Raw genomic sequence first — 22569 nt, 5'->3', positions numbered from 1 at the left:
AGCTTAAAAGTGCATAATATTTTTTTTAAATATGTGTTTTAAATATACATCAGGAAAATATAACCATTTACCACACAGTCTTCCTCTCATCCAGGATTAGCACCAGGATATTTTGCATCAGGAAAAGGGGAGGCTTCCTCCCATACAGACAAACAATATAAGGACATCACATTTAAATTTGATTCAGGCTGATGAGAGATGACACAAATGACGTCCTATGAGTGCCTCATAGGAATAACACTTATGAAGACCCTCCCACAAAAGGAGTGTGCTTCTGGTTGTGTCGATGTCTGCACCATACAGACAGAAGGGTCTGAACTGTATGAATTGAACATAACAACATGTTTTGAGATCTCCAAACCATATTGTACCACATCGACCACCATTGCAGCAATGATAATGGAACAGTACGTCCTGATCTGTTCATCTCATTCCTCTGCATAGCTAGCGGCACCCATCCCAGTATGACCATGTTTGTTTTGTGCTCAGGTACGACCCTCGGATCGCTGTTATTCTAGGCTCACCGCTCCACCCCACAGGAAACAGAGAGGGCCTGCAATGCAATGCTTACACAAGCCACCCATGTGAGGATTTTTATTACTTCTGATTTCGGGTTGTGTGAGACAGCCTTAAAGCGAAAGGAAAACCAAGAGTCACGCTTATCTGATCTGCAATAAATGACTTTCATTGTTGCATGGAAGCAATATTAACATCTCATTACACAGTGCAACGGGAGAGCAAAACCACAAGTAGAAGAAACAATAAATAGATTCTTTAAAAAAATCATTGAAACCAGAATACATCCTCTTCATACCAAAATATACAGAAGAAACAAAGATCAGATTTGCAAGGGAAGCCAATCTCCACATTTCCTGAACAAATACCGAACAAACTATGATAGCAGGAAAGATAGTTCACAAAGTACAAACACTGTACCTTTTCTCAGAGACGAATAACAAATAGTAGCTATCTTTAAGAGCAACAGTGGAAACATTTTAGATTTTTTTTTTCAGATAGATTTTTAATAAAATATTTCTATATGTAGATTCTAATCTTACTCATCCACAAATGAAAATTCTGTCATCATTTACTCATCCTCATGTTGCTCCAAACATGCATGACTTCTGCTTAACACAAAAGAAGATATTTTTATGATTTTTTTTTTTTCAATGGGGTCCAAAACAACATTGTTGGACCCCATTGTCTTCCATTCTACGTCTTCCAAATATTACAGGTTAGGAGGTAAATAAATGATGACAAAATTTTCATTTTTAATGAACTATTTATTTAAAACCTTGCCCTTCTTAAGCCTATTCTTATGTTATAACATTACATTAAATCTATTAAATCAAAACCCGTAACTCCAGTTATGTTTTTTAGTCTAGAAAGAGGCCATTAAAAATATATGCTTTCGCCACTTTTCTTCAGAAGTTCGTCTGAACCGTAAGTGAACCCACACAACACCACCGGCGGTGGCTACACTACCCTGACAGAGAACCTGAAGGTATGAAATGCCTGTAAAAAAATACTTCTCTTCGATATCTCACATCTCCACACTGTTATATGGTGTTCTACTCTACAGAAGTAAAAGTGTGTCTTTTGTCAGATACAGTAAACGAAGGATGCAGACTTTGGCTTGCTTTGTAAACAGAGGCCACTCAGGACGAGGAGGGTTCGAGGGGTGTACGGTGGGCAGGCTGCTACCCTCGTCTCTCAGAATGCTACATTTGAGAGTTACATCAAGTCTTTCGACGGTCACCACACATGCAAATACTCACAAACATAGTTTTACTCTGGGCCCCGTACGTCTGAACATGCTATACATTCAGCAAAATGCCACGGCGACAAGAATCACATCATAGACCAAATGCAAGGAACAAAACCAACCCAGGCCCCAAAATGAAGCTCTATACGCTGTGAGAGCTAATAGGACTCAAAAGATACAGCCTGCAAATTATTTATGGCAACTCGATCTTTAGTTGTTTTTTTTAACGTTTCTAAATATTTGTCACAAACTCAAGAGGGGAGACACATTTAAAGCAATATGGCATGATGTGCTCAGTGTGTCTTCCACATGTATGGATTTGAGGCCTGGCTTGGTTGCTTTTTTTGTTTTCGGCTGGCAGAGCTGTAGCACAGATAAAGTTGGTCTGGACAGATTGGTTAAACGCCACATGAATTATGGGAGGAGGGAACAGCAGAAGAGCACAAAATTCACAACGCTCTCCACCACATGCAAATTCCCCTTCCTTGCCCTCTGTTTTCCTAAATCACGTCTCCTTTTTTTTTCTCAACGGACACACTGACCAGCCGAGAGACACAAATCGTACTGTGGTCACACCGTGGGTATTTACACAGAGCGGCCTGCTTGCAAGGATGAAGCGGAGTCACTGGCACATAGGATGAATGGATGGTCGGTTGTGACACGTGACAGCTGACAGGCACCTTCAGCGGGAAAACAAACCCATGGATATGTCGACATCAACAGAAATGACAAACAAACAAGCATGGACATCTTAATGGCCATATTTAAAGCACACACTGACAGATGAAGGCACTATTGCAAGCAAAGTCCAATTACTATTTGTGAAAACCTACGGTCCAAACCTTGCTTGGGCTAGATGTTTGAGCGGAAGAGAATGAGGCCTTTGATTCTGTGGGGCCTAACTATTTATCATATCATTCCTCATCGTATCATCTATCTTTGCTTCTCAAACTAACCTTTTTGTATGCGATAATAAAAATTGATTAAGAAAAGCAGCTGCTCACTGAATAGCTAAAGTGTGCAAATCGCTTTAAGTGTTTTAAGGGCTTCGCATGGGGATTTTTCAGCTGGTTTTATATCGACCCCACATAAAGACAGTGTCGAGGCTAGTGGAGTGGAAGTGATCTGTGAACGGACATCGTCCTGACAGCTGAAAGATGCTTGTATTGGGAAAAACTGTGGGACTAACAGGGTAGTAATAAACTACAGGCCTGATAATACATTTCATGCTAGTTACTGTAATTTGGTCGGAGGGACTTTTGCTTTCAAGAGAAACGTTAGATTATACATATTTAAGTCCTGAAGAGTTCAGTAAAATTATTATAATGAGAATTAATTTAAAACTGTAAATTCATTTAAAAACAAAAAAGAATGAAATTTTAGGTGCTATGTGGTCAAAAAAAGAAAGGTCAAAAGCCTTCTAAATGTTAAATCCCATCCTAAACGTTCTCATTATCCAATCAGTAGTAAAAAAGGGCAGCAAATGAAGGAATAGAAGTAAAATAAAAACTCATTGCAGAGACATAACAATCTAGCCCAAGGGTTCTGCAGTTCAGACGAGTACATTCAGATTACATTCTCATTCCAAAGGATCGTCCAAATCATCGTCGACCACCAGCGCCTCAAAGCCCGGACTGGGTTTGCCAGCTTTGCTTTTGGCCCTGCTGTGTGAGGAGGTAGAGGAGGTCCTGTGGTTGTCCACCCTGTCCAGGGCGTCAGGCTGAGGCTCGCTCTGCTCCTGGTGTTGCTGTTTCTGGTGCCCACCTCTGCCCTCATGGGAACCCAAGCTTTGGTATGGCCCTCCATCTCCAGAAGGGTATAGATCGTCATCCACGGCAAAGTTGTCGTCCACGCCCACGTCATAGCGCTGGTATGTGCTAGCATGGGCTTCCTCCTCTCGCGCCGTGATCTCTAGGGTGCTGTTCCACATGCCATAGCCAAAGTAGATCAAAACACCTGCAGAGACGAACACAGAGACAACACAAACAGTGCACACGTGTCCATAAGCTAATGCACAAATGTAATTGATCAGTGTTTTCCCTCACTTCATTGACAAAAAAACCTTAAAAAACACAGCAAATGATTGACAGTGGAGACATTAGAGCATCTGGGTCATTCCTGTCATGCGATAGTTTAGAACTGTAATTTTTTTTGTAAAAACAATATGACTGTGTTATTTAAGGAAGAATTTCTTCAAAAAAAGGGTTTACTATACTTTCAGAAATATGCTCTGGTTAAGCTCCAGAAATTAAACTTAGTTAATTATAACTTTATTACTTACACAATGGCAAAAAAAGTACATTTTTAAAACATATATAAAAAAATTTTTTTACATAAAATATATTTAGAACACAAAAACAATACACTGATCACCAATTAAAAGCATATTTAAATTTTAGTTTTTAAAATGTCAATTAGGTAAAGGAAAAAAATTAAGAATCACTTGCAATATTTTTCATAAATTAGCCAATTTATTATATTATTTAGAAATCTATCAAATTCAGTCCATGGTCATTCAAAGTTTTTGAGTTTAATACAAATTTGAAACTACACTACTGTTCAAAAGATGGGATTTAAAAAAAAAAAAAAAGTTTGAAAGAAGTATCTCATGCTCACCAAAAAGCTGCTTTTATTTGATTAAAAAAAAAAAACACAGTAAAAACTGTAATGTGAAATATTATTACAATTTAAAATAAATGTTTTGTATTTTAATATATTTTCAAATGTAATTTATTCCTGCTTATTTCGTTTCCTGCTTAAAACCGTTGTGCTGATTACCGGTAATATTTTTGTGGAAACCAAAAAAATCTTTTTTCAGGATTCTGAAATCTTCTGTAACATTATAAATGTCTTTACAGTCACTTTTGATGAAGCTGAATAAAGCTTCGGTTATTGACCCCACACCTTTGAATGGTATATATTAAACCGCTCTGCATATCAGGAATGACCCATGTCAATGCTGCCTGTATCAACATGCCCAATTAAATTAATATTGAAACTCACCCACGAAGCACCATACGCCAAAACGTATCCATGTGATAGTGGAGAGCTTGAGCATGAGGTAAACATTTACAAGCATGGCAGAGGCCGGGACGTAGGGAACGCAGGGAGCCATGTAGGGCAGGCGCTTGGGGTTCTCCGGCTGCTGAATGATGATGAAGATCAAGAGCGTGATGACCAGCAGCAGCAGCACCAGCAGCAGCACGGCCCACCACTGGCCATCAGCGATCTGACCTGACCCGAAGATGATGAGGGAGCAGAAGCAGAAGATGAGGATGAAGAGCAGAACGACGCAGCGAGTGACGACCCGGCCGGTGGCCACAGTGGGCCGGTCCATCTTGCCCGGCAGGCCGAGCCGAATGCGCATGGTGTAATAGCGAGGCCCCAGCAGCTTCTTCAGCTTCAGAAGGTACACGCTGTCCGTCTCATCTGACTCAATGCCTGAGGACATGTCCACAGTGCCGTAGTTGGGGTGACTGGCAGTGTAGGTGGACTTGTCAGGCTTACCAATCAGCATCTCGTTGTCTCCCAGAGACGGCAGGTTCTTGGCTCCGCAGGTGTTTGTGGCGGCTCCTCCATATTCATCACCCTCACTGACCGGCGAGCAGGCTTCCTTCTCGCACTCGGCCAGCACTCCCTCCTTACGCTTCGAGTTCTGCTCGGAGAGGAAGTTGACGAATCCGTGGATGTCTCCTTCGGGCTGGTAACGCAGCAGAAGCACACACACCGACACTAGTGTGTAGGCTAGCAGAGTGCCGATGGACATCATCTCGATCAGGTCCCTCAGACTGACGAGCAAAGCCAAGAGAGCAGAGAGGAACCCCGACACCACACAGGCCACTGCAGGAGTCTCGGTGTACGTGCTCACATTAGCCAGGAACCTGAAACATACAGATTGTGCACATGACACCTTCAGTCCTCCAATCACAAGAGGGCAGAGCTATATACAGGTGCAAATGGGGTCAAAACTGAATTTGGATGTGGTCAAAAAAGCACATACATTGGAAGTGTGAAGCTATTCCCTCCTGACACCTAAAAAGACTTGACTACTGTCAATCAACGAGATGCACTAAAACGAAAGTTTTATATTTTGTCAGATATGTGTGGCTAGAAAATTACTGTCTGATTAAACATTTTGGAAAAGTTCATTTATAGAGTACCGTTTAAAGTTTTGGGTCAGTGTGATTTTTTTTTTTAAAGAAACAGATACTTTTATTCAGCAAGGATGCACTAAATGGACTTAAAGTGGGAGTAAATACATTTATTATGTAACAAAACAATTCTATTTCAAATAAATGCTGTTCTTTTGAATGCTTGAATGCTTTTATATGCTTTTTAAAGGGGACCCTCCCTTTGAAATCTGATCACGAGTGTTGACATGAGATGCATTTGAGACGCTTTGAGAGATCGTACTTCCAAGTGTAAATGCCAGTGCATCTGTACTCTGACAACTTTCGAACACCTGTGACGGGTGTACTGATGTTAATGCCACGTGTAAACAGGGTGAAACATCCAAACATTCATTTTATCAAAGTCTTACCACATATCCATTATACTGGCTTTGATTTTAAATGTCAGGGCATTTCTTTTGAAACGGCATGACAGGAGCCTATTTCTCCAGCAGAGAATGATATTTAAAGGGCATTTTAATCATTTGGAAAAATGGAGACATACTCATTAAAGAGCATCGTGAATCATTTCTTGACCCTGCAGTTAGTCTTTTGTTTTTTCGTTTTATAGTACCTGAAGAGCAAACCATCTCCTGCCATGGCGTAGATGACTCTCGGCAGTGGGAAAAGAGAGCCCAACAAACTGACTGTCAGTCCTGCAATGGAGCCGATGGCCACTATGTATTTGGCAGTTTGGAAGCCATGTAGAGAAAACATTTCCATCAGAGGAGCATCTGTGTCAATTTCAGTGTAAGGGACCATCAGGGTGAGGATCACACTCACCTGTGAGAAAGGAAGAAACTGAGTGTGATTCATTGACCTTACAACTAAACAGGTTTTTTTTTTTTTTTGCTGCTGTGCTTTAAGAAATGCACCCATCATAAATGTGTCATCAGACTGAAATGATCAGGAACATTGTTAAAAAGAACAATTATCTTCCAATTTGTGGGACCTTTGGATGGATATGCAAAGGAGCGACAGCCAGAAACAGTACAAGGTTTGACAGACTTTTCTGAATAAAAAGTCTAAGAACTAGGATTATTAGAATTTCTCCTAAATTTTCTAAACACCTAATGGCATCATTGGTGTGTTTATGTTTTCAAATATCTGGCGTTATAAAGTTGCAAATGTACAAAACTAGTTGTTTTTGCCGTTTACTTATACTATTTTCTAATCTAAAAGTCTATTTTTGCTGGGGAGAAAGCATTAGGTTCTTAAAGTTACAATCTGTTTTCATAAAACAATGGACTCTTTTGTATCAAAAGATCAAGGATTCTTTGATTAATCATGATACATTATGATGACACATTTAATGCGTTTCAGAAAATGCAACAGAAACACACACACATATGCACACATACACAGACACAGACAGAGAACCAAAGTGCCTGGGCTAAAATTAGCCCCTGCGACAACAAAATGAGATCTGGAGGGGTGAACGCTGTTAATTAACAAGTTTGCTTCTCATCAGACAGTCCTGTAGGTGTGAAAATGAAGAGCCATTTTAGTAAAAGCAATTTTGTTTCAGATAAAACCAAAACAGACGTGAGAAAAATTGGAGACAGATGAAGAATAAAAGAAGATCAAATAGCAGAAAACAGAAAAATTAGAAATAAAATGTATAGAATATTGTTCTGAGATACAGGAAAGAGGTCTGTCGGTGTGTTAACACCCATTGCGTTTCTATGACAACCTCCTACAGACAGACAGCATAGCATGGTGATAAAGCTGGAGAGCTTTTAATATATTCAGACATGCTGCCCGAAGAGAATAATCAATGACTGTCTGTGAACACAAAGAAAGGAACAAAGTTATGCTACAGTAGATGATTTTCGGCAAGTTTAAGTATAAATAAATAGACTGTGAATGACATACCAAACTTAATAAAACCTTTATCACCTGACTCAAGTCAGCGTCACACTCAAGTATTAACGATGAAAATGAACAAACTAAGGATAGCAACATGTACAATTTTCAAAAAAAAAAAAAAAATCCCAGATTTTCAATGTGGTCTCAGATTTTGTGTATTGTGTATGAACCCAAAATGAGTGTACAAATGGTTAATGCTACAGTATATACTCACAGAGACATAGGCAGTGAGGCAGGTGACCAGAGAGGCAGTGATGGCATATGGGATGGATGTGTTGGGACTCTTGGCTTCTTCTCCCGTGGTGGCTATGATGTCAAACCCAATAAAGGCATAGAAGCAAGTGGCTGCACCCTGCATGACCTGTTAGACAGAGTGGTTGAATATAGCTACAAGACAATGCAATTTTCTCTTCATTGTTTATGGTGAGAGTCCCTATTAACTGCAGTAACGGATTGAACTTCAATAATTGATTTGAAATGTACTTTACCCCTGACCAGCCATAAGGCAGGAATCGTCCCTCGTCCCAGTTGCTTACACTGACGAAGAACAGGCCTGCAATCATTATGAACACCCACACCACCAGATTGATGACATTCAGCACGTTGTTGAACCCGACGGAATTCTTCACACCCAGAGCAACTATTACTGTGACCAGGATAGCTATGACCAGGGCCAAGAAGTCTGGATACGACTGCTCCCCTTTTCCTGAGAGGTGATAAAGGAGGAATTCACATCACATGGATTTTGAAACATAACAAAATAGGAATGTGCTGAGACAATTTTGATGCTGGCATTACAAAATATGGTCCAAAAGGTTCAACAAGCTTAAAAATCATTGAAGTTTCATGGTAATTCAGGCAAGATGGATGGATGGATGGATGGATGGATGGATGGATGGATGGATGGATGGATGGATGGATAGATAGATGTCTCAGATGACAGTAGTGAGTTTAGACAATTGCTTTTCACAACATGACAACAGACAGTCCTCTGTTGACCCCTCAATGCAGTCATGAATAAATAATGTATTTCTAAAAATATTCATCATACTAACTAGGCCTGAAGCGGAAATTACTATGAACCATAATGTGTGCAGAGAGACACAGATGGAGGGATATTAGACTCTTAGAAAAAGGGGTTGGTTAAAGAAAAATAAGAGATTTTACTGCTGTTGGCTGAGTAATATTATGTATTTTGGCACAAAATGCCATGTTTTGTCTGGGTCAGACACAATAGTCTATATGTAATGTCTGTCTGCAAACCAAACACACTGAGCAGAAAGCAAATATCATCCTTTCTAGATTTCCCAAATACCCTTATTTCATTCCTCCATCTGTAGTCTGAGGATTGACAGTAGATGGTGTGTCTTTTTGAGAACTCAACAAAGTTGTTGTAGGTTAGGGGTTTTGACGCCAAGGACCCCAAAATATCCCCTTGTGAGGGAAATATAAAGGCAGCTATACATTTTGATGTATAAAGACCCATTATACAATGTGAGGAAAAAGTATTTGATATAAAAATAACAATAAATAATTCATTTTCATTACTGTACTGAAACCAACTATTAAAAATATTGTAATATGTGTAAAACAATAATCAGGCGTAGCGTTAGTTCTGGCTTTAGTCAAGCTTGCGTCAGCTGACTCTCAACTGATCCACGTCTAGGACATCACGTCATATACCTATATGAAAACGATGCCTATCACAGCATCTCTATAATATCCATTCAGAATTATCAGCAGCTTTATCTCGTTGGACTCATTTTTCTTGAATCATATTGTACACAACATTAATAATATCTGCAATACATTTATGTTGGTTCTGTTCGGTTTACCCTAAGGGTTCTTGCTGCTCTCCAAGAGTTATTGCCCAGAACAGAACCATACCGCCAATCCAAACTGTAAGCTAATTTAAAATCATCTTTGACGATAGTAGTCCTGACAGAATAAACATTTTCTAAAAGGTACTGTATTCATTAAAGTGCATAATCAAGTTATTACATAATCAGCAATCAAGATTTTCACATGAATATTTAGTCAAACGAAAAAATGTCAAGATCTAGAATTTGCATCAAATCATATCGGCTTTGAAAATATTTCTGTCCTAATTTAATAGCAAATGCCCAACCTATAAAAGTGCTTATTTTTCCTCTTCAGAAATGTAATTGGAGCAGCTGCTTCACAGTGCAACACAGAAACTGTTTTTTTAACATTGTCATTGTCACCAGACTATTGACTGCCAAAGTGCCTTTTCTTTTCTGCAGCACCATTAACTCCAATCTACTGATAAATTGAGCCTACTGTAACTTCTGTTGTAATTACTGTGGGTGTGTGTCAAGACTATTAGTGTGCCAGTTTAGTTCAGTTCAAACTGCAACATTCAGTGACATAAAATCATGTTTTTTTTTTATGTGAAAGGAAGGTTTCCTTGTTGCAGTATTTAGATTATTGCGGATCCCAGACGTTGATGATTATTTTCTAAACATAAACATAACAGTGTCTAAAGTTCATGTCACTCACCCAGTCCGTTGAGCGTTCCTATATGTTTGATCATGAAGCCACTGATGCTGTGATTGGCCAGCGAGTCAAACATGCTGCTGAGGGCACTGGCTCCTGCTGCTGTACCAATCAGATACTCCAAAATCAGATTCCAGCCAATGAAAAAAGCCACAAATTCGCCCACCGTCACATAGCTATAAGTATAGGCCGATCCTGTGGTTTTAGGCACACGCACACCAAATTCAGCATAGCACACCCCTGTGGAGAGATAGCAATGATTACTGTAACACCTGTACTCCTGAAGGTTATCAATAAAAGCATGAGCGTTTCTAACTGGTTGCTGAGATGGAATCATTGATTTTTTGGGGCTGGAGTGTCAGATCAATTCTCAAATGTCAAACACATAGAATCCCAGAGGGCCAGATAACAGGAGTAAAATCCCTCTTTACAGCCTGGATCCCTGTAAACCCCACTATAGTGGAAAAAAGAGAAGGATTATCTGTTTTTACATTCAGAACCAATATGTACTTTCTAACATCAGTGCTAGCAGTACATAACCCGTGAAGTTGACATAATGTAATGTATTTCTGAATGAAACATGATCGAATATAGGACGGCAATTTATTTACTGAGAAATCATTGGATGGAGAAATTAAAACAATTTAAACCTATTGACAGAACGTGACATGTAGTCATAAAGATTCTATTTTGATGACATGTTAGTCATGATGATTCTATTTTGATGTGTCTGGCTTTATCTTATAAAGCCTGTTTTATTCTTCTGTTGGGCCGAGATTCTCTGAGAACTGCTCGAGAACTCCCGGCCGTTTTGAATAAACCACCTGAGGGACATTTCTGTCTCTTTTGTTATTTATGCTGCGCAGCAAAGATGTTAGGGTAAGAGACTCGGCCTGTTGTCGATTGGAAGACGCGAAGGCTAGAGTATAAAGGTTATGAGTGTCGATTGGAAGACGCTAGATATTTATTAAGTGTCGATTTGTAGACGCTAGGAAGTTTATTAAGTGTCGATTTGTAGACGCTATAGTCAGGTTAAGGAAGAAATCCTTTACATGACTTAATGTTATATCCGTTTCTTGGACAGGTTAAAGATTTTATTGTGAATCTAATAGGATTTGTGTTCATTTGTCCCCCCCAAATACATAAAGTGGCGGAATACACTGCCATTCACAAGTTAAATCTATACATTTATTCAGCAAAGATGCATTAAATGGATCAAAAGTAAATTACTTTATAATGTTACAAAATATTTATATTTCAAATAAATGCTATTATTATTTTTTTACTTTCTATTCATCAAAGAAAAAGAAAAAAGAAAAAAAGTAGTCGATATTGATAATATTTAGAAATGTTCCTTGAGTAGTATATCATCATATTAGAATGATTTCTAAAGGATCATGTGACACTGAAGACTAGAGTAATGATGCCGAAAATTCAGCTTTACCATTACAGGATACATTTTAAAAAAAATAATTCAATATTAAACTCTGTTTCTGTTTCCATGGGTAGACGGGTCAGCTGCATGCAGGAAAAGAATATTCCTGTAATTTTCCCCTTTCATTTTTGGGTTCTTTATGTTGGTCTCCACAGGGAAAACGAAATGGATTTTCCCCCAAACTCTATTTTGGTTGCTGCATGCTGTGCACAGCCCCAACCTGTAAACCTAATGAGCCAGTTCACCATGCGTCATCACCACACGTCAGGAGGAATAAAGTTATACACGTGTTCACTCAGCCTAAGCCTGACTCAGGATCAGTGAATAGAAAAATGATGTTACCCATAGTAAAATAACACTACCTAGACCATGTTTCACTGGGGGCAGGTTTACAGGAATATGACAGACCTTTTTTCTGTGTTTTTCTCTTTTGTGTCAGATTGACTGGAACAGGAAGTCGGGGCGGCACTCACCTGACAGGATGGAGGCCACGGCAGCGATGATGAAAGACACAATGACCCCAGGACCCGCCATTTCCTTAGCCACTAGTCCAGAAACCACGTACATGCCCGTGCCTACACAGCTTCCCACTCCCAGAGACACAAGGTCCACGGTGGAGAGAACGCGGGCGAGTTTGGTGCCGTGAGCCCCCGTGCCACCTGAGCTCTCCAGCATGGACTCCACCGGCTTCGTGCGCAGGACGCGGGACTGGAAGGCAAACCAGGTGGCCCCCCACTGAATCCGCCGTGGGTCCAGTTTGGCAAAGAGCCCACTCATCCTGAAGCCAGGTTATGGAACAAAAGGCTTCAAGATATGGGGCTGATACTCTGAGGAGGATGGAGGGTCTAAAGACGCTTTGGAAGATGGCCCTGCAGTGTATAGGGGTTCACACAGAAACCAGCTGAGATGTTCACTATCTTTCAGAGGAGCATCATTACCAGATATGTCCACATGACCAGTGAGAGTGAAGGTGAAGCAACGCTGTGAACAAAAGGAGATGACAATAGTGTGTGAAAATCATTATGCTTTCCTTATACTGTAATATAAGCCTTATAATATAAGCATATTAAGAAGGGTTTTTTTTCTTTCAAACTTTCTGTTCATCAAAGATATCTGGAAAAACATATATCCCAGTTCCCACAAAATTATTACAGCACAACTGTTTTTAACATTGATAATAAGAAATGTTTCTTGAGCAGAAAATCATCACATTAGAATGATTTCTGAAGGATCATGTGACACTGAAGACTGGAGTAATTATTGAAAATTCAGCTTTACCATCACAGGAATAAAATACAATTTAAGGTATAATAAATTAGAAAACATTTCTTAAAATTGTATAAATATTTCACAATTTTATATTGTATTTTTTATCAAATAAATGCAGCCTTGGTGAGCATAAGGTACTTCTTTCAGAAACATTAACAAATCTTACAAATCCCAAATTTTTGAATTGTAAAGTAGCTATATTCAATAAAAAATATTAATATTTAATAATAAAACATATATATATATATATATATATATATATATATAATCATATCTGTACATGCATTACTAAATAATAACATGCATATAACTTTTAAATAAATATTAATACAGATACATGTGTATATATCTAATATATCTTTTTCAATAGCTGTGAAATATTGTGCTACGTTATACATTTATTATATGCAAAACGTATATTACAACTACCTACAAAATGATGCACTTTGCACATGCCTATTCGTATCAAATCTGAACGGCCCTTCCAGTGATCTTTCATTTCTAACACAAAACCATTGGGTGTCATCCTGTGAATTCTCCCGAAGAGATGCATTTGCTGTTGTTCAAGTGTGTTTCATTCACATTTTGAAGCAAATCTAAGGCTGTTGACTGATCAAACATTTGTCGTGGTAAAAGCCTCTTCATGCTAGCCTAAAGGAAATGCGCTGCCATATTCACAAGAGTTTATACCGCCTGATTAAATACTAATGCAAGAGGCAAGAGCCCCTTCTTCCCATCAGCTATTCACTGCTGTTTGTAAAAGGAAAGCATGTTAGTTTAGTTTAACAGATGAATGAACGTAAAACATGTAGCACAGTATTTCGCCGCCATTGTGGGTCACAAAAAAAAGCAGATAAGAACTCAGTAATGGGTATATCTGTCTGGCTAAATGACACGTTCTCAGAGAAATCATCAAGCAAATCATTTATATGCTAACAATATGTCTCATTCGCTTCAAGGCAGTTCTTAGATTTGAAACAGAACAGAAAATTAGCATATTAGCATCAGGTTTTCACAACTGTTTATGGCATCTGTGTCCATCATTCAAACAAGAGACCTTCTTTATGAATGCACTTTCACGAGTGCCTGCCTGCTGTAGTAATATTTCATGAGTCATTCATTTTCAGTCCATCCTGATAAAGCAGTTCAAAAAATTAAATAAATATGAAAAAAAAAAAAGCGTTCGTAGGTGGCACTAAATGTAATGGCGTTTTGTTTGAGTTTGTTGATTTATATCTTGAGGGCCTCTTGATAGGAAGAAGCCGGAGATAACATCAAGACCCATGTTGAACACCAATAAAATGTGCTGATGAGCCCTGGTGTGCAGCCAAAGAGGAACAGACAAAGAACAAAACCCAGCCTGCTCATTCCCGCTCTCATCGGTTTCAATTTCCTATCTGGCATTCTTTCTCCTCTGATCTTTTCTCTCTCAAACCTTTTTCATTTTACCAACACATTTTTTACACCTCGTTTTATAGTCATTTCCTCCTCTCTTTCACCACTAGCCCAGTTCCTTAACTCGTCAATCCTGTCGCTTTGAAGGATTTTGATGGTTTCTCTCAGCTGTAATGATACTCTCTCTCCTTCATCCCATGTCTAACTGTCTGCAGGAAGGCAGTGACAGATCTCAGTGAAGTCTGTCCATCACACTGACTCGACCACATGACTCCTGACCAGGATGATGATTTGCCACAGGTTTACAAACCGCACAACAGGCCACAAACACTGGGTCTGCTCTACCGATCTTAGCTTATAAATTACTTAAATGTATGATGGATGGATTGTGGTTTCAAGCTAAAAGGAGATGTCCTGCATAATGTAAAAGTATTTTACGGTTATTTAAGGTTCACATGTCAGTCCACATTGAGCTAAACAGTAACATGTTGCTGTTTGTCCCTTTAGGGTGCTAGAAGAGTATATATTCAAATCTTGCCAGTGACCTTATGACACACACATGTATAAACAGTGGCCTGCGGTCCAACACAGAGCATTGATATTATTCAAAGAGACAAGATAATGCCATAAAGATCCTACTGTACATACACAGCTCTCCTTCCACATGTATTTTATGCATTAACTGTAACATAAAAAATGCATGCGAGCAGAAAAGCATATCACAAGGCACAATACTTTTGCCAAATACATATGGTTTGTATTTATATATGTATAAATACATATATATGACTAGCATATAAATTCATATATTCATCATATATTTAGATATATATGACTGGCATATAAATGCAATGTATTGTTAAGAACTAAGAATGAGTTTCTAACATTCCCCTTCCCACTTTTCTAATATTTATTAGATGATACTTAAAATATATGTGCTTACAGTATGTCCACCTAAAATGAGTAATAAAAAAAAATTGTTTTGGACAAATCATTGTTAAATGATAACTCACAAGTGCACTAGCCTAAACCTGTGATTGTCGACATGGTGAAAACCACAGCAACATTTTGACCTATTACAGCAATACAGCTATAAAAAAACATATAGGCCTATGGATGCTATTTTAACCCAATTGGTGTTAGCTATTCTTGAACTATTAGAGACAAGAGAAATATTTTCAGCGTCAGGGTGGTTTTCATAATAAAAACGTACAGTAAGTGTGCGTTTGAACAGTAATGTGTGTGTGTGTGTGTGTGTGTGTGTGTGTGTGTGTGTGTGTGTGTGTTACAATTAAAAATATCTGTTTTCTACTTCAATATATTTTAAAATGTAATGCTGAAAATAGTTGTGCTGCTTAATATCTTAGTTAGAAGCCATGATGTATTTTTTAAGGATACTTTGATGAACAGAAAGTAAAAAAAAAAGTTTAAAATTTTTTTTTTTAACAACATGTCTTTTACTGTCACTTTTTATCAATTTAATGCATCCTTGCTGAATAAAAGTGATAATTTATTTCCAAAAATATTTTTTTGAACAGTAGTGTATATGACAAGAAAAGCATATTCAAAGTTTGCTGTGACAATCATGCTACCCAGTATAAGCAATTACATAATTTTATGAAAGAGCCAGAAAACACAAACAGGTGGAGCCCCAGGTGGTCAAGTTCACCTAAATCAGTCATGGCTGTCATTTAGGAATCAGGATAATTGGGTAATTGTGCGGTGTGATTGGTAAGGGAGGAAGTGATGGAAAGTGTTTGTCTATCTGCAGGCAATGGAAGAATAATTGATTTCCATTGTGAGATCATTGTGTGGGAAAAGAGAGTGGGCGTATTCTACAGCTTTTGTCGAGGAGGTCTGATCGATTGAACCGTTGCCAATGTGCTTCTGAACGGCGCTATCTGATACAAACCTGCCTACTTGTTCTTATTAATATCTGAGGAATAAAAAAAGCATCATAGAAATGCTTCTAATGACTGTACAACCTTATGTAATAAAATGTTTACTTTTTTGTTCAGTTTCCAGTTGATGTTAAATCATCTGATAATATTTGCAGTTACATTTCGTTTGAAAACACATACGCCATCACTAAACCCTAAATAAAACTTTGGGACCTGGTCTAGCCACATCCTGATAAAAAATTCAGGACATTTTTATTTAGCTCCAATACACCGCCACACGGTCTAGTCTTAAGAAATACGACATGCGCTCCGTCATCGGGTGAAACGTATTTTATATAGAGCTGTTTTCAATGCTAATGTCCAAGCTTTCATGCTATAGAGATTTTGATGTAGCCAATTCAGACAACATAATGCCAATGTAACCTTCAAACTTTAAATCTTACAATTTCAGGCAGTCTTGGTAAGCTTTCCTTTCTCGAGTTTTATTTTAAATCACGGATATTATAACAATGACAGATAGAGACTGTTATATTTGAAGCCACAATTCCAGATGAGAACCTGACACCCCAACTACTCACCTGCTTTTCCCACTACATAATTCTCTTGCTAATAACAGGGTGCATTTACAAGTCTCCCCTTGTTTGACACGGCTGTTGCCTGTATTCAGAATGAGAGATGGAAATCTTCCATCCCACTGTTCTGCTGCGTTATACTTTAACCTTAGAGTACAGGATACAGCAAAACACAGCAGAGCTACGGCTGCAGCAGATGGTGTGTAGAAATAGGCAGATCTGCATTGCTCAAATTACATAGAGGGATTCAGACTACATGTATTTCTTAATTGCACAGGCCTGCCAATATACACCCCTGGCACAGTGAAAGACAGAGAGATTGTTCAACAGGCGGTCCTCAAAAGAGTTTATTTACTGTTTTAAAATAGCAGGATTAGGATATCAGTCCTCGTTGGTGAGTACAGACACGTCTTAAATGTAACTGAATTATGCACATTATGCATATTCAGGTGGAAGCATGCATAATACAGAATGTTTTCAATTCATATTATCAGTCAAACATTTCAAAAAGCTTAACTGAAAATAATTTACGGCAGCACTGTTTAGAGTCTAAACCGTGGATCAGCGTCACATGAAAGATTAGAAATAAAGAAATAATAAAGAAATATGATATACTGATATTCAAAAGCTTACAAATGCTGCATTTATTGGATCTGTAATGAGAAAATATGAAATGAGTAATGTGAAATATTACAATTTAAAATAACTGTTTTCTATTTGAATTTATTCCTGTGAATTTTCAGCATCATTACTCAGTATTCAGTGCCACATGATCCTTCATAAATCATTATAATATGATATGGTGCTCAAGAAACATTTCTGTTTGAAAAAGACTGTTAAAAACAGTTTAATGTTTATGTAAACCATGTCTTTACTGTCACTTTTGTTCAATATAATGCATCCTTACTGAATAAAAAATATAAATGAATGAAACAAAATCTTACTGACCTTAAACTGAGCACCCAAAAATATAAATACTCTCATTCTATACTGAACGAAACGAACCCACTTATGTACAGTGCAATGATGCTCCGTTTAAATCCACCTGATCTGACTTGCTTTCTTTTTGGCATGAAGAAACACATTTAACCTTTAAGCATCACCTTAAAATCACCTCACACTGCTCCCGAAAAACAAATACGCTCACACAGAAGACTAAATGTAGAAACTCCAAACTTTGATAACACCTGTCTTCACCCACACACAGTCAGAGCTTTCCTCAGGGCAGTATAGTGCAGCTCCTCCCTTCTTCTTGCTTTCTCTCCTCTCCTCCCCCTCCTCCTCCTCTAGGGCACTGCACTGTTACATAAACTGGCTGCTGAGCGGAGTGAATCTGCCTGGCACGAACACTAACACCATTTCAGGCCATCAGATTTATTGCCATCTCTCCCTCAGTACAGCACACATCCCTAAGTATCAGCGCACAGTCAGAACCACATTAAACCAAATTTATTTAAATACAGCACTCCATATAAAACTACTGCTTTGCTGCATGATGTTGCTAACATAGCAACAATACGGTATTAATCAGTCAGAGGGTGAAAATTAATGACAAACACTCTTATAAGACACTGGGTGATGCGTACAATAACAACACAATCTAAAACATACAAACATTACCACTTTACTTTTGTACAGAACAAAATGGTTCCTAAATTGTTGCCAGGCAGTTTACTTTACAAATAATGCGCTTTAAAGAATGCATTTGGGTTTTTATAATGAAATGAGTATTTATTTATGTGCAGCTGTCCAGTCTGCATTATGTCCCATGCCAAATGCAGTTCTGCAGGTGGTTCTATAATTGACGGAAAACCTGTAATTGTATTACAGCATGTGCGCAAACAGTATGAGTGACATCACAATAGTGGCTGGAGCTTAATGGGAGCCAGCACTGCCCATTGAGGGAAAAAAGCAAGTCATACCCATGAACTCATGAGTCAGAGTTCAAAAAGCATTACAGGTGGCTTTCCAGGAGCCAAAACACATAAAACGCATTCATAAATGATGCATAACTTTTGAAGAATCTTCAATGTCCACTAAAGTGTACATTTGTCAAAGCTACACTGTTATTAAAAAAAACAACAACATATTTTTAACAGTAAAAAAGTAAAAATTCTAGTGTTAAAAGGTTTAAAACTGTAAGTTACAGTGAAAATATTAATTGAATTGAATAGGACAATACATGTAATTTTGCAGTAAAATACAGTAACATTTATTGTAAAATATGAGTAAAAACATATGAATTACCTTATTATATAATTGTACTTTTACAATAATTAAGAAACATTTCCCAGAATTCCCTGTATTATGATTATATATTATTGAAATAATATATTATTATTATTTCTTGAATCAATTATCCACAATAATGTTCAATTTCATGTTGTTTAAAGTGTATTAATACTTACACGTATCTTCTGCCTTGTGACATGACATTTGAGCATAAAATGTATATGATTTAGTATAATACAGTACATAAAAATACGGTGGGGTGCAGTGTAATAAAACACGACTCAATAAATCAGAATAAATAAGCTCAATAAAAAACTGAATCAATAACACCAACAAATACATAAAGATTGATTATTCAATAACAGCAGCAGAGACCTAATAGCCTAATATAATGGAAAAACAGGAGTGGCAATAATTTCCGTTTGTATTTTATAACTGTTTAAAAATCGTTCACAAGCAACATTACCAATCATGATCAGACCACTTCTGGAGGTGGCAATGAATCTCTATACAACTAATTGCCAAAGGAAGAGATAGATTACATGTCTTTCGATCAGGCAGGTTAAAGTATCCTTACCAACTATTAAGTAGTCGTCTAATATTATACTAAAATAAACTTAATGATGTATAAATCAGGACGTGTATGTTTCAGCACCATGGTCAGCGCCGCTGTATCTTACACGCCCGATTATAAACAAAGAGCATCCATGAGTAACTGCCATCATGTCATTGGAGATTAACCTCGTTTCACTGCCTAGAGCTCCGCTATAGACACATTCACAGGCGGTGTAATCAAAAGAGGCCATTGCTTGTCTAAAAACCCCAGTCATTAATTATAAAGACAAGCCTTTAGCCTTTCTATTGCATAAAAAGCATGTTATTGAAATGGAGACATTCACTTGATAGTGATCTCACACCGCCCCTCCCGTGAAACACAACCAGCTGATACCAAAACAAAATGTTTCTTTTCTTCTCGTTTTTTTTAAACATCAACGTGTGTGTTTTAATTAAATCATTGATGAGTCAACATCGGTCAAAAAGTTAATTGCGATAACATCGCAGTTATCGCAAGAGATTGGCTTAAAGATAACAATCATTTAATCCCTGTCCGCTTTTAAACCAGAAAAAGAAACTGAATATTAAAGACTCGTTTCTGTTTTTTTGTTTGTTTGTTTGTTTACACATATTGTGTTTTTGCGCCTGTAAACTGTAATTTGCTCATATATGATTCTGATTTGGGCTGAATGGGGTCTAGTGTACATCCTGACCTAGTGTCCTGGTTTGCTCAACACTTACCTTCCAGGCTGCTGCCGCTGTCCAGCTGTGCCGATGCTGATGTGCGGTGCTGCGGCTCACAGCGGCGCGATACGGTGGCGTAGTCCAAAGGCAGGTGGATCCCAAGCAGGATGCATTTCCGTTTGCGTATCATATAATGCTCATTATACATTAACAATGATCTATCGTAACTCAAAGCAGCACTGAAGGCGAAAAAATCATCATTGTAAGGATTAAGGTCGTCGTAGGGAGGGATACTTCACTGATGCTGCAAGAAGGGACGTACGCTCGTGTAGTAACGCAGGGGTTAAATTATTCAGACGCTGCCTCCACGTGATAAGCGAGCAAATTCATTATTTATTATCGCCGTCTACGTCAACGACGTTATGATATCATTGCGTGAGAGCGTCGAGCCCTTTTTTCGACAGGCAAAACTAATGATCCGTCATCATTCCTCCATCAAAAGCATGATGGGAAGGAAACAGGAAGCACGCTCGCTGCATCCATTGAAAATATGCCAAATCCGGGAAATGAAAAGTGACGTAGATGATGAACATGCGTGATAGTTTGTGTGTATCAGATTTACCAAAGAACATAGGCCTAATGTTGTAACATTTTGTTGTAACGTCTCTTAGTATTTGAGGTAGGCTTATGTATTTCATTTTTATTTAATATGTCCATATTTGTCTGCTACAAATTAAAGTTGTTCTGAAATCTACTGCTTCATAAACCAAAAGCGTTGTTTGTTACAACCTACCCTCTACAGGAAGCATTGTACAACTAATAGATTAAAAAAAGTGAATTTAAAACCATGTCTGTAATTTTCCTTACGTTTTAAATTTCGTAATGTATTTTTATTACCGTATATCATCCGCAAAACCTGCATTTAGCTTTAAACATTTTATTTAAAAATGTTATAAGAAACAATAACATACAGTACAGTAAATGAAATGGTAAACAAATACAGAAATACAGAAAAAACATATCCTAATAATAATTACACAACTGTAGGCTACCAAGAAAAGCCAACCAGAATCCATCCTGCTTCAAAGTATTTAAAGTAGCAGACAACAAAACTGCAGAATCTTAATCCATACAACAGGCAAAGGGTCAAACACACAGTCACACACGGCAAACAATTCAAACATGCAACGGGGTAGAAAACACAGGCAAAAAGGGTAATCCAGAATACGGGCAGAGCATTGAAAAATCAAGACACAGGAAACCAGGATAATGCTCAGAAATGCAGTGTAACAACATACAACATACATGACTTCTGAACGAATGTGATGGGTCATAGTCCCATGTGTATGTGTATGCGTATATAGTCTTTTTCGGCAGACATTTTTTTATTTCAATGAAATTAATGTATTATGTTTTAGTTCAATAATGTTTTTTTATTCAATATTTTGTTTTTATGGGATTTTATGGTACTAAATTATATTTACGCTGTATTTATAATCCATTTATTCACTTTTTGAGCATAGACCTGAAAAGTTAATTTCCAACTTAAACTGTCGTGAATGCTTTAGAGCACAGCCTTAAGTTCTCTTTTCAAATACGAAACTTGGCACAAGTGAACTTAAAAAGTTACAGAATTTTATGTTTATTGTTATGGAAAATGTGATCAAAATCAAAGCCATAAATCTAAACAAGCCTGATATCTCAAAAAATGAGCTTTCAGTCAAATTTAGTTTGGCCGCAGTACCAAAAGTTTTCACTAGATGAAATTTGTCTCCCATTAATTTCCAATGAGGTCATTTTTGACCACAAGGAGCACAAGTGGACCATTTTTTTCAGGACCATTTAACCTGTTCGAATAATTTGTGTGTGTGTGTGTGTGTGTTCACATAGCAACTGCCAAAACCTTTACCAAGTTTCGTACCATTCTGAATCGATGAAGTAAAAAAAAAGAAGAAAAAAACATGTTTAGGTCAAAATGAACCGAAGCACCAGAGCACCAGTTAAATCCATGCTCTCAAAAAAGCCTGAGGACCTTGACCTTGACTCGGTGTCTCTTCCCAGCTCTCAGCCTCTGGCCCAATCTCTCTGTCCTGATTGTCGAATGTTATAAGGTCTGAGGGCATCTCAGAATTTTTGGGGCGAAGCATTTCTTATTACAAAACACGTATGTTCGTTTGATTCAGCTCTAGATGTGTTGTATACTGTA

The 22569-nt window shown here is 37.9% G+C and overlaps 1 protein-coding gene across 1 annotated transcript; it reads right to left on the bottom strand.

Annotated features, from left to right (window-relative positions):
* Positions 1-663: 663 nt before the first annotated feature.
* Positions 664-20708, bottom strand: slc7a14a (solute carrier family 7 member 14a). The gene is made up of 8 exons (XM_079613105.1): positions 20421-20708; positions 12229-12736; positions 10324-10560; positions 8292-8509; positions 8018-8164; positions 6509-6717; positions 4769-5646; positions 664-3721 (listed from the first exon to the last, which is right to left on the bottom strand). The coding sequence occupies exons 2-8, from the start codon at positions 12530-12532 to the stop codon at positions 3345-3347; spliced, it is 2370 nt and encodes a 789-aa protein (XP_079469231.1). The 5' UTR covers positions 12533-12736; positions 20421-20708; the 3' UTR covers positions 664-3344.
* Between the last annotated feature and the right edge of the window lie 1861 nt (positions 20709-22569).

The sequence above is a fragment of the Phoxinus phoxinus genome (genome assembly GCF_949152265.1).
Source record: "Phoxinus phoxinus genome assembly, chromosome: 5".
Classification (NCBI taxonomy): domain Eukaryota; kingdom Metazoa; phylum Chordata; class Actinopteri; order Cypriniformes; family Leuciscidae; genus Phoxinus; species Phoxinus phoxinus.
This window is presented reverse-complemented; position numbering and strand designations above follow the sequence as displayed.